The 13,194-nt window shown below is 46.6% G+C and overlaps 1 protein-coding gene across 3 annotated transcripts in view; it reads right to left on the reverse strand.

Annotated features, from left to right (window-relative positions):
* Positions 1–1,112: 1,112 nt before the first annotated feature.
* The window catches only part of LOC129864950 (NUAK family SNF1-like kinase 1), a 27,508-nt gene continuing 15,426 nt past the window's right edge, over positions 1,113–13,194 (reverse strand). For 2 of the 3 annotated variants that reach the window (XM_055937288.1, XM_055937289.1), the window contains exons 3-7: positions 11,868–12,019; positions 9,596–9,661; positions 9,309–9,428; positions 6,245–6,377; positions 1,113–6,041 (exon numbers count right to left, since the gene is read on the reverse strand). In XM_055937288.1, the coding sequence (XP_055793263.1) occupies positions 4,918–6,041; positions 6,245–6,377; positions 9,309–9,428; positions 9,596–9,661; positions 11,868–12,019 (1,595 nt within the window). In that variant the 3' untranslated portion in view covers positions 1,113–4,917. The remainder of the gene's footprint in view (positions 6,042–6,244; positions 6,378–9,308; positions 9,429–9,595; positions 9,662–11,867; positions 12,020–13,194) is intronic. The other variant, XR_008761290.1, reaches the window with a different exon arrangement.

Genomic DNA, 13,194 nt, shown 5'->3' on the forward strand with positions numbered 1-13,194 from the left:
CACACACTCAATTCCAGGTCGTATCACAACCGGCCATGATTGGGAGTCCCATAGGGCAGGAGCGCAATTGGCCCAGCGTCGTCCGGGTTTGGCCGGGGTAGGCCATCATTGTAAATAAGAATTTGTTCTTAAAAACTTGCCTGGTTAAATAAAACAAATTTAAAATATATATATAGAGAATAGGGTGCCATTTGGGACGCACTTCTATCTTGTAATGTAGTTCACTAAGTTCTGATAACAGAACATGTCCACTCTCTCTTCTCCTGTTACATACTGTAGTCTACACCTACACCCTCCTGTGTTAAATTGCATACTGTATTCTACACCTATCCCCCCTGTATTAAATATACATACTGTAGTCTACACCTATCCCCTCCTGTATTAAATTGCATACTGTAGTCTACACTTATCCCCCCTGTATTAAATTACATACTGTAGTCTACACCTATCCCCCCTGTATTAAATTACATACTGTAGTCTACACCTATCCCCTCCTGTGTTAAATTACATACTGTAGTCTACACCTATCTCCTCCTGTATTAAATTACATACTGTAGTCTACACCTATCTCCTCCTGTATTAAATTACATACTGTAGTTTACACCTATCCCCTCCTGTATTAAATTACATACTGTAGTCTACACCTACCCCCTCCTGTATTAAATTACATACTGTAGCCTACACCTATCCCCTCCTGTATTAAATTACATACTGTAGCCTACACCTACCCCCTCCTGTGTTAAATTACATACTGTAGTCTACACCTTAATCCTCCTGTGTTAAATACCCTTCATTCTCCTTTATCTTCTCAACAACCTTTGGAAAACATGTTGGAGCAAAAAGAATGCCATTGCTCAGTGAGAAATATGGACTGGTCTGTGAAATGTCGTCTTCCTGCTGGCTATCAGAGAAAACAAAGCTAGCAGCTGTAATACAGTTGTTTTGACAACTAGGTAGTGTAAGAGGAACATGGTGGGTGTGTAGATGTAGGAACATGGAGAACAAGGGACATGGAGTACTTATTTTCCTCTGCTGAGGGAGACTTTTACGAGTCAGCACGGGAAGACTTCAATAGACGCACGCAAGAACACACACCAGAGAAGACAAGAGACTGAACTGGAGCTGTTTATTTGAGATGATTCAGAAAGAAGATATTGTGAGAATCTCCTGACTACAAACATGATTTCCACTGTAATACGCAGTAGAGAACAACGCTATTACACAATCTGAAACCGTTTTTTATAAAAACCAGAACCTCTCTGATGGTAACAAATAAAAGCATGATCCAGGTTGAACCATCTATAACATTATAGTAACTATAGTAATAACTTCACTATTAATAGACAGCAGCAAAATAAAGCTTAAATAACATAATACTTTATCATAAGATAATATCTAGTCAAGTTTTCCTATAGTTATATGACATATTTTAACAAACAGATGTAGGCTAACATCTGTTTTGTCTAGTTAGGCAGAGGGCAGCTTGGGGGCTCTTAGACCTGTTGAGACTTGATGGCACCCCTTTCTTTTCCATTACATTCTACATAGCTGTGTGTATGTGCGTGTGCGCAGGCACGTGCATGTGTGTGTTTTCAGTCTTACGACTCCCAGAGAATCACTTGTGTGTTTACAACTTGTTCCTTACAGTTGTTGAACTTCACCCTCTTCAGTCCCTTATACATACCGCTAACCCTGTTTTCATAGGAGGCCGGTCCCCTTCCAGTTATTAAAGCAGACCTGGGACACATTCTCTGCCCATGAAATAAAACCATACAATGTTTCTATATTTTGGAAAAATCAAAAACAGAAGCATGATTAAACACAAATCCTATGAAAATACTAACATAGTATCATTTTTCAGCACTGTAAAATCCAGTTAAAAAATACAATTTCAGTCCATACAATACAAAAAGGCCAAACAATACTTAACAAGACTGTTGGTTGTTATGGTAACACCCTGGGCCCTGAGCCATAAAGACCCCTGAACTTTCAGAATCATTCATTGGCTGATTTTGATTTATTTTGATGAGCTATCCGTTGGCATATGTAACATTTCCACAGTGGGGCTCCATTGATTTCTCAACACTAATATGTTTCAGTGTGTTTGGGTTTCTCGGACACCACCCGGTTGTTTAAATGTCTGGAGCTGTGTCCCAAATGGCAACCTATGTAGTGCACTCCTTTTCACAAAGGGCCCATAGAACTGCGTTCAAAGTAACCAACAGGGTGCCATTTGGGACACAAACCCAGACATTTAAACAACCGTGTGGTGTTTGAGAAACCCAAACACACTGAAACATATAATTGCCTGTTATTTCTGTTCTAGAGTGGTACTGAAGGTTATGCCCTCTCACCAAGCCACACTTCATAGAGCACATATAACTGGTCCAGCAGCACACAGGCTGTAGAGAGAGAAGGCCATCTATATGTAACACTTAGTGAGCTGCTGTTCTATCAAGGTTGTGTAGTGCCAGCTACAGTGACTGTAATGACTTTCAGCTACAGTGACTGTAATGACGTTCAGCTACAGTGACTGTAATGACGTTCAGCTACAGTGACTGTAATGACGTTCAGCTACAGTGACTGTAATGACGTTCAGCTACAGTGACTGTAATGACGTTCAGCTACAGTGACTGTAATGACGTTCAGCTACAGTGACTGTAATGGCGTTCAGCTACAGTGACTGTAATGACGTTCAGCTACAGTGACTGTAATGACGTTCAGCTACAGTGACTGTAATGACGTTCAGCTACAGTGACTGTAATGGCGTTCAGCTACAGTGACTGTAATGACGTTCAGCTACAGTGACTGTAATGACGTTCAGCTACAGTGACTGTAATGACGTTCAGCTACAGTGACTGTAATGGCGTTCAGCTACAGTGACTGTAATGGCGTTCAGCTACAGTGACTGTAATGACGTTCAGCTACAGTGACTGTAATGACGTTCAGCTACAGTGACTGTAATGACGTTCAGCTACAGTGACTGTAATGACGTTCAGCTACAGTGACTAATGACGTTCAGCTGCAATGTGTTGAACTGTGTATCTTCCCAACTTAAAGCTGAACTTATTTGGTCAGCTGAAACATAACATTCCTTTCACCCTTCCAAACATTCTTTCCCATTTGACCTTTTTCACTCAACCTCTCTCTCTCTCTCTCTCTCTCTACTACCCCTTTCTTTTCCCAGCTACACTAAGCTACTATCGCGTTCTCTTTCTTTCTATATTTCTCTCTCTCTCTCAGCCCCCTCTTTTCTCGCTCCACTCTGAGTCTTCAGTCTGGGGAGGAAGAGGTGTAACAGTCCTGGCCAGTACTCAACTTCCCTCCACAAACAAGACCTCTACAACCAACCCATTAACCCCTCCCACTAACTCACGTCTATCTGCCCCTTCTTTTTTTCAGTATTTCTCTTTCTAAAACAACTACAGTACAATATCATACAGCCTACACATGACCTAGTCATGTAGACTGGAGGGCTTGTAGCCACAACTCTGTGAATCTACTTAAGTTTTGACTACACGTCTCTACCCACCCTTTTTTTGTTCTTTCAGTCGTTCTGTCTTTCAGTCCCATTTCTAAAACAACTACAGTTCTACTGTGAAACCAAATGGTTACGAACATGAACAAGTCCTAGTTGTTTAAACTCCGGAGACTGCGTGGTCACAGCTCTGAGAATCGTCTCCCTATAGTTGTGTCTAATGTGGTGAGTTTGGTTGGTTATCTAACTGTTCCTCCATAAACCTTCAGGAAATACAGTACATGATAACATAGCACTAATAAAGGCACTTCCTTTGGACGGCCCATACAGTAGACTTATATCAATACACACGGTTTGCTCTTCAACCTTCCCACTGTGGTACTGTACAATAGATGTCCTGCTGGATTTGGACAAATATCACGTATGGCTTCATCTCAATTCAATCGAGTACTACTATTATACAGTACCATTCCATGAAGGGTACATACAGTACGTCTTGAAATGACCAAAACACACAGGCAATATTTGTCTGTTTCAACAATATAAATAGATAACACACGGTCCTAACTGTACATTACATTGAGATAACATGAACAGTAGTCCTAACTGTCTGTTACATTGAGATAACATGAACAGTAGTCCTAACTGTCTGTTACATTGAGATAACATGAACAGTAGTCCTAACTGTCTGTTACATTGAGATAACATGAACAGTAGTCCTAACTGTCTGTTACATTGAGATAACATGAACAGTAGTCCTAACTGTCCGTTACATTGAGATAACATGAACAGTAGTCCTAACTGTCCGTTACATTGAGATAACATGAACAGTAGTCCTAACTGTCCGTTACATTGAGATAACATGAACAGTAGTCCTAACTGTCTGTTACATTGAGATAACATGAACAGTAGTCCTAACTGTCTGTTACATTGAGATAACATGAACAGTAGTCCTAACTGTCTGTTACATTGAGATAACATGAACAGTAGTCCTAACTGTCTGTTATATTGAGATAACATGAACAGTAGTCCTAACTGTCCGTTACATTGAGATAACATGAACAGTAGTCCTAACTGTCTGTTACATTGAGATAACATGAACAGTAGTCCTAACTGTCCGTTACATTGAGATAAGTCCATGGATTCAGAGACAGTCCTTCTTCTAAAGATGCTTTAGGAAACTTAATGGAGGTTTTCCATGAGCTTCACCACAGCATGGTTTGTGTCTCTGACTGACATATAATACAATACTTATTTAGCTCTATTGAACATATAAACATCTACAGCAGCACTGTCTCTGAGAGTGTAGATTCAGTACATTAAGGTGGCTGTGACTCCCAGTTCACAACACACGTGGCCAGTCCTAACCCAGAAATGAGGGTTCAAGTGTGTGTCTGTCCTTCCCATGTCCCTTCCTAACTCCCCTAACTCCACCTCCTCTAGGTCAGATTGCTGCTGATGTCCAGGGCGTGTTGGTAGACCTGGGTCATATCATCCATGTCCCCTAGCAGAGAGAAGCTGCCGTCGTCCCCAGGAGACCCTGGTGTCCCTCGGGTCCCCACCTTCCCCCCATGGAGCCCCCCTGCAGCCGTCTGGAGGCCCCGTCTGAAGCCTGCCAGCTGCAGTAGATCCTCAGCCGACATACAGGCCCTGACGTTGGGCTGCGGGGACGAGGGAGACCAATCCACTCCCATTAAGGGAGGAACACTGGAGAGACCCATCTCCTCACAGACAATACTGGAGGGTCTACTCTGGCTGCGAGAGAGGCCTGAGTCCCCCTGAGTCTCTCCGTGGTAGCCCATATTGGACAAGCCACTGTGGAAGGAAGTGGAGTTGCCGTACTTCCCATTACGCTTCAATATGCCCTTTCTCCCCATGGACCTCTTTGTTGGTGAGCTGGCGGGTGGGGCCATGGAGGTGCTGCCCCCGAGCAGTTCAGAGGACTCACTGCGTTCTGGGGAGGAGTAGTAGCCAGACTCCCGCTGCTGGTTATTCTTCAGGATGCCCTTCTTCGGGAGGGTGGGCACCATCTTGGCCGGCGAGACCCCCAGGCGATCCTGATCATCGTCCTCCTCCTCATCCCTCTCGGGGCTGGAGGGCAGCTCCCTTCCCTCATGGAAGTGCAGGGAGCGACTCAGCTCGATCTCCCCCAGGCTGTGGGACCTCTGCTCAGACACATGCATCTTCAGGATCCCCTTAGGTCTCTTCAGTCCTGGTTTGTCTTTGTCTTCCCACGCGGTGTGATGGTGGAGCGCTCCACTATCATTCTCCTTCCTGGACTTCCTCAGGCGCTGGCGGCCAGCGTGGGGGGGTACGGCGGGGGGTTCAGAGCGGGGAGGCTTGACCGGCGCCACCCTGGGTGACTCTGTGGTGCGGTTCTGCCAGTCGATAAAGCGTGCTAGCGTTGGAGAAGAGATGCAGCCACTGTTGTCCTTCTGGATGTCACAGTCACACACAGTGGTCTTCCAGCCCCAATTGACCCACCAGTGGTTGGCGATGTCTTCCACCGTGGCTCGACGCTCCGGGTTAACCATCAACATCCAGCGGATCAGACCACGAGCATCTGGGAGAGAGTGGAAGGTGAGGAGGACAGAGACTTTAGCAGCAATCTATGGCATTATTTAACAGACAGAGACAGCTACACAGAGAGAGAGAGAGAGCGAGAGCGAGAGCGAGAGAGAGAGAGAGAGAGAGAGAGAGAGAGAGAGAGAGAGAGAGAGAGAGAGAGAGAGAGAGAGAGAGAGAGAGAGAGAGTTAAACTAGTACCTGAGGACTGTGTAGGTTCCCTGTACTCTCCGTTGGTGATCTGACGGATTAGTTTATTGTGGTCTTCCCCATCGAAGGGCATGGCCCCATAGACCAGGGTGTAAAGAAGCACTCCCAGGGCCCAACTGTCTACCTGGAAACACAACACACTGGTAGTTACAATACTGTCTACCTGGAAACACTACTGTCTACCTGGAAACACTACTGTCTACCTGGAAACACAACACACTGGTAGTTACAATACTGTCTACCTGGAAACACTACTGTCTACCTGGAAACACTACTGTCTACCTGGAAACACAACACACTGGTAGTTACAATACTGTCTACCTGGAAACACTACTGTCTACCTGGAAACACAACACACTGGTAGTTACAATACTGTCTACCTGGAAACACTACTGTCTACCTGGAAACACTACTGTCTACCTGGAAACACTACTGTCTACCTGGAAACACTACTGTCTACCTGGAAACACAACACACTGGTAGTTACAATACTGTCTACCTGGAAACACTACTGTCTACCTGGAAACACTACTGTCTACCTGGAAACACTACTGTCTACCTGGAAACACAACACACTGGTAGTTACAATACTGTCTACCTGGAAACACTACTGTCTACCTGGAAACACTACTGTCTACCTGGAAACACTACTGTCTACCTGGAAACACTACTGTCTACCTGGAAACACTACTGTCTACCTGGAAACACTACTGTCTACCTGGAAACACTACTGTCTACCTGGAAACACTACTGTCTACCTGGAAACACAACACACTGGTAGTTACAATACTGTCTACCTGGAAACACTACTGTCTACCTGGAAACACTACTGTCTACCTGGAAACACTACTGTCTACCTGGAAACACTACTGTCTACCTGGAAACACAACACACTGGTAGTTACAATACTGTCTACCTGGAAACACTACTGTCTACCTGGAAACACTACTGTCTACCTGGAAACACTACTGTCTACCTGGAAACACTACTGTCTACCTGGAAACACTACTGTCTACCTGGAAACACAACACACTGGTAGTTACAATACTGTCTACCTGGAAACACTACTGTCTACCTGGAAACACTACTGTCTACCTGGAAACACAACACACTGGTAGTTACAATACTGTCTACCTGGAAACACTACTGTCTACCTGGAAACACTACTGTCTACCTGGAAACACTACTGTCTACCTGGAAACACAACACACTGGTAGTTACAATACTGTCTACCTGGAAACACTACTGTCTACCTGGAAACACTACTGTCTACCTGGAAACACTACTGTCTACCTGGAAACACAACACACTGGTAGTTACAATACTGTCTACCTGGAAACACAACACACTGGTAGTTACAATACAACACCTTTGTGATAGGTAGACAACACATTGTTTCTCCAAAGCGTTCTTGTATGGTGGCCTCAGTAGCACATAGACCTCAAGGCTGCTGATTTACTACTGTTGGTTTGTCATGGGTTACACTTCCTACTGTTTTCACACCCGTCTGCTGGCTAAGATAATGTCCCTTTAATGTGTTTTAACAGAAAGAATAACAAGATTCTGTATCTTCTCCAAACACTCCGTTCTTTGCACACTGATTGCTGTTGTAAAAGCCATGTCAAGGTCTGTGACTTAAGTGATTGGGTTCTGTTCTGATGAGGTTGCCTTTGGCTCTGAGGTATAAACCTTAGGCCCAAATGACACCCTGTTCTCTATGTAGTGGCCAGGGCTCATAGAGAGTATGGTTTAATTTGGGACACAGGCTGTATTCTCTGATTAGCTGAGATAATCTCCAGGAATCACAGTGTTCTGTAAATCACAGCTAGCTGGGAAACAATGGACAATTAGTCTCTGGGGAAGTCTACTCCCCTGACTCCATAACCTCAGTGTGTGTGTGTGTGTGTGTATATAGAGCTGTGATTATTGGCTAGGACTCTGTCGGTCTCGGCCTCTTTGACCAGCTGTGTCAAACCAAGGAAAGGCTTTTCTCACGAAGCTAAAGGAGATGGGAGTAGAGGAGGGGTGACACAGGGTCAGGTGGTGTCGGGGTCATTATGTCAGATTTACTGTAGGGTGGGAGAGGAGCGGCTCCTAATGTCTCGGGAAATGATGGGAGTCACAGTCATTCTGGGTCTATGTTTGGTAACATGTTGAGACTCCTTTCAGATGAGTGAGCTGACCTGGGCTGGCTGTTGGGGAAGTGGCTGTGAAGCCTGGCTGGTTGGGCTTGACAGGATGTGTGTGTGAAAGTGTCAGGGTGGGAGAAGTGTCAGGGTGGGAGAAGTGTCAGGGTGGGAGGAGTGTCAGGGTGGGAGGAGTGTCAGGGTGGGAGAAGTGTCAGGGTGGGAGAAGTGTCAGGGTGGGAGGAGTGTCAGGGTGGGAGAAGTGTCAGGGAGGGAGGAGTGTCAGGGTGGGAGAAGTGTCAGGGTGGGAGAAGTGTCAAGGAGGGAGGAGTGTCAGGGAGGGAGGAGTGTCAGGGAGGGAGGAGTGTCAGGGAGGGAGGAGTGTCAGGGTGGGAGGAGTGTCAGGGAGGGAGAAGTGTCAGGGAGGGAGGAGTGTCAGGGTGGGAGGAGTGTCAGGGTGGGAGGAGTGTCAGGGTGGGAGGAGTGCCAGGGTGGGAGAAGTGTCAGGTTGGGAGAAGTGTGTGTGTGAGTAAACTTCCTCCAAGACAGGAACGGTGTTCACTACCTTCACTTGTCAGCTTACGGACAAACCCAGAAGGCTCAGGGAGCAAGAGCACTTTTTGGGATGGGGGTTCCCTTATCCAACTGTTAGAGGGAATTTGTTCTGGGGATTTTCCACTGGTGAGAACCCGGTAGTTTACATTTGTGTCTTATTTCCATGAGCCTCAGAGAGAGTATGATTACAGCAGAATCAGTCCAGCAGGTCTAAAATAAGACTCTCTGGGTTTCAGAATGACACAGATCAGAAGTGAAGAGAAGGATTTCCCTTGTTCCCTGCCGTGTGTGTGTGTGTGTGTGTGTGTGTGTGTGTGTGTGTGTGTGTGTGTGTGTGTGTGTGTGTGTGTGTGTGTGTGTGTGCGTACACGTACCTCTGGACCATGGTAGGGCCTGCCGTTGACGATCTCTGGTGAGGCGTACAGAGGGCTGCCACAGAACGTCTGAAGGAGCTCGTCTTTGTGGTAAAGGTTGGACAGACCAAAGTCAGCAATCTGGAGGAGAGAAGAGCATGACAGTCAACGTTAAATGACCCTTGGATAAGACTCGCAGATCCCTGATTGCACCTGTAAAGAGACTGTCCCTATCCCTAAGATGCTGTGTTGAAATAGAGCCCATGAAAAACAGGAGATGGACATCTCTACGAGGTCAAAGATCTTACCTTGATATTACAGTTTTCATCCAGCAGCACGTTTTCCAGTTTTAAATCCCTGTGCACCACTCCGTTCTACAGAGACAAAACAGGACAAGTCTAATTACACTGTGACCCATTTACACACACACACACACACACACGCCCGCGCCCGCGTACACATCCACACACCCACGCACACACGCACACACACAGACACGCCCGCGTACACACCCACACACGCCCGCGCCCGCGTACACACACACATGCACACCTTTCTTTTGTCTATCATGTTTGGTGAGCTCATCCACAATGGTTATTTTCAAGTGGCACATGTTCTGTATAAATCTAGCATCTTTAATTCATCTCAATGACAAAATGTTTTCTGGTAAACATCTCTCGTGTTGTTGGGTGACACACTAAACAGCTGTTAAACATGTGGGACACATGATCCGCATCTCAAACACCACCCTATTCCCTACATAGTGCACTACTTTGGGCCAGAGCCCCATGGGCCCAGGTCGTAATGAGTGCAGTAGTCAGTGCAGCATGTAGGGATCAGGGAGCCATTTGGAACTCAGCCAGTGACAGGAAGTGTGGTCATGGTTCAATATGAACCAGGAACAGTTTGACCAGGCACTGTGTGTTGATAATTCACTTGACCATGGAAGGCAGATGTGCTCAAAGAAAGATGTCGACCTCTCTCTCTCGCTTTTTATTTATTTATCCCTCCCTCCCTCCCTCCCTCCCTCCCTCCCTCCCTCCCTCCCTCCCTCCCTCCCTCTTCTCTTTATAGGGAGGAAGCAGGGGAAGTCTATACCCTGCTGCACTTCCTTCAGTCTGTCACTGCAGCGCTGACCTGTCCTAACCTACTGTATCTCTATGTCCGGCTCCTCCCTCCTCACCATGTCACGGTTGCCCCCGACAACTCCCTCACCAGGATGTCACGGTTGCCCCCGACAACTCCCTTACCAGGATGTCACCAGCAGCTGTAGCCAGTCCTATCCGTCAGTCATCCTCTCCCAACTGGCACCCTATTCCCTTAATAGTGCACACTTTTTTAACCAGGGCCCATAGTAGTGCACTATATTTGGGATGCACCCTCAGTCTCCCCCAGCTGGGGATATGACATCACTCCACCAGGACCTACAGTAATGACATCAGTCCTAGCCTCCAGCTGTAGGGACTGTGGAGGACAAAGGGCCAACCCTCTCTCTGTCTCCCCAGGGAACAGCACTCAACCTGGAGGAGGAGAGGGCCTGAGGGAGGGGGAGGGTGGAGGTTGGGGGATGGGCTGCTACATGGGCACAGAAGGCCAATGATGTGTCTTATTGTGTGAGCTAACTGGTCTGCTGTAGGGTACTGTACTCTGGTCTGCTGTAGGGTACTGTACTCTGGTCTGCTGTAGGGTACTGTACTCTGGTCTGCGGTAGGGTACTGTACTCTGGTCTGCGGTAGGGTACTGTACTCTGGTCTGCGGTAGGGTACTGTACTCTGGTCTGCTGTATGGTACTGTACTCTGGTCTGCGGTAGGGTACTGTACTCTGGTCTGCGGTAGGGTACTGTACTCTGGTCTGCGGTAGGGTACTGTACTCTGGTCTGCTGTAGGGTACTGTACTCTGGTCTGCTGTAGGGTACTGTACTCTGGTCTGCTGTAGGGTACTGTACTCTGGTCTGCTGTAGGGTACTGTACTCTGGTCTGCTGTAGGGTACTGTACTCTGGTCTGCTATAGGGTACTGTTCTCTGGACTGCTGTAGGGTACTGTACTCTGGTCTGCTATAGGGTACTGTACTCTGGTCTGCTGTAGGGTACTGTACTCTGGTCTGCTATAGGGTACTGTACTCTGGTCTGCTGTAGGGTACTGTACTCTGGTCTGCTGTAGGGTACTGTACTCTGGTCTGCTGTAGGGTACTGTACTCTGGTCTGCTGTAGGGTACTGTACTCTGGTCTGCTGTAGGGTACTGTACTCTGGTCTGCTATAGGGTACTGTACTCTGGTCTGCTGTAGGGTACTGTACTCTGGTCTGCTATAGGGTACTGTACTCTGGTCTGCTGTAGGGTACTGTACTCTGGTCTGCGGTAGGGTACTGTACTCTGGTCTGCTGTAGGGTACTGTACCCCTTATCTCTGGTTTAAAACTACAGATTGGATGTGTGTGGGTTGGGACAGCTGCATAGCTCTTCCTTGTAGAAATGTCCTTTGGCTTAGGGCACAGACCTAGGATCAGCTCAGCCTTCCCCAGGTCCTAGCCTTTACCATACAGAAGAGAGTAAAACTGACCTCAGATCAGCGTATCTCTTACCTTGTGACAGTGGTGCACGGCAGAAACAATCTGCCTGAAAAAGTGTCGTGTCTCTCTCTCGCTCAGCCGCCGTCGCTCGCTGATGTAATCATACAGCTCTCCCTTACTGGCGTATTCCATCACGATCACTATCTTGTCCTTGTTCTCAAACACTGGACACAAGGACATACACAGAGGACAACATCAGGATGGGAGGAGTTTGAAACCAGAAAACCCATCTCAGGTTGCATCCCAAATAGTCCCCTATTTCCAGATATAGTGAACACTACTTTTGACCAGGGCCCACAGGGTCCACAGCTTCAACAATGGGGCCCTTTGGAGTGACTCCAGATACAGAGAGACATACTGTCACCAATTTAGCACAACTGGGGATCTTGCTTCTGTGCTTCGACGGCGAGGTCACCGCTACTGTTCACATTGTTGTGTTATACTGCTGTTAACTGTTTAGTATAGGAACACTGTTCTACCCTGCTATAGTATAGGAACACTGTTCTACCCTGCTGTAGTATAGGAACACTGTTCTACCCTGCTATAGTATAGGGACACTGTTCTACCCTGCTATAGTATAGGATCACTGTTCTACCCTGCTATAGTATAGGAACACTGTTCTACCCTGCTGTAGTATAGGAACACTGTTCTACCCTGCTATAGTATAGGAACACTGTTCTACCCTGCTGTAGTATAGGAACACTGTTCTACCCTGCTATAGTATAGGAACACTGTTCTACCCTGCTATAGTATAGGAACACTGTTCTACCCTGCTATAGTATAGGAACACTGTTCTACCCTGCTGTAGTATAGGAACACTGTTCTACCCTGCTATAGTATAGGAACACTGTTCTACCCTGCTATAGTATAGGAACACTGTTCTACCCTGCTATAGTATAGGAACACTGTTCTACCCTGCTATAGTATAGGAACACTGTTCTACCCTGCTATAGTATAGGAACACTGTTCTACCCTGCTACAGTATAGGAACACTGTTCTACCCTGCTATAGTATAGGATCACTGTTCTACCCTGCTATAGTATAGGAACACTGTTCTACCCTGCTATAGTATAGGAACACTGTTCTACCCTGCTACAGTATAGGGACACTGTTCTACCCTGATAAAGCTGAGGAACACTGTGATATCTGAGTCATGTCATCACCCAGGACAGTTGGTAGAAGTCATGTTGGTAGACCTTCTGGTGAGAACAGTAGGAGGGTAGTGGGTGAAGGAGCGTGTGTGTCCAAAAGTCCTCACAAGGGTAGTAAAACAAGGACATTTCTGACAAGTGGGGACATTTTACCAGTCCTCAAAAGGAAAAAGGCTTTTTTGGGGTTA

This window comes from Salvelinus fontinalis, chromosome 11 (genome assembly GCF_029448725.1).
Source record: "Salvelinus fontinalis isolate EN_2023a chromosome 11, ASM2944872v1, whole genome shotgun sequence".
Lineage (NCBI taxonomy): Eukaryota > Metazoa > Chordata > Actinopteri > Salmoniformes > Salmonidae > Salvelinus > Salvelinus fontinalis.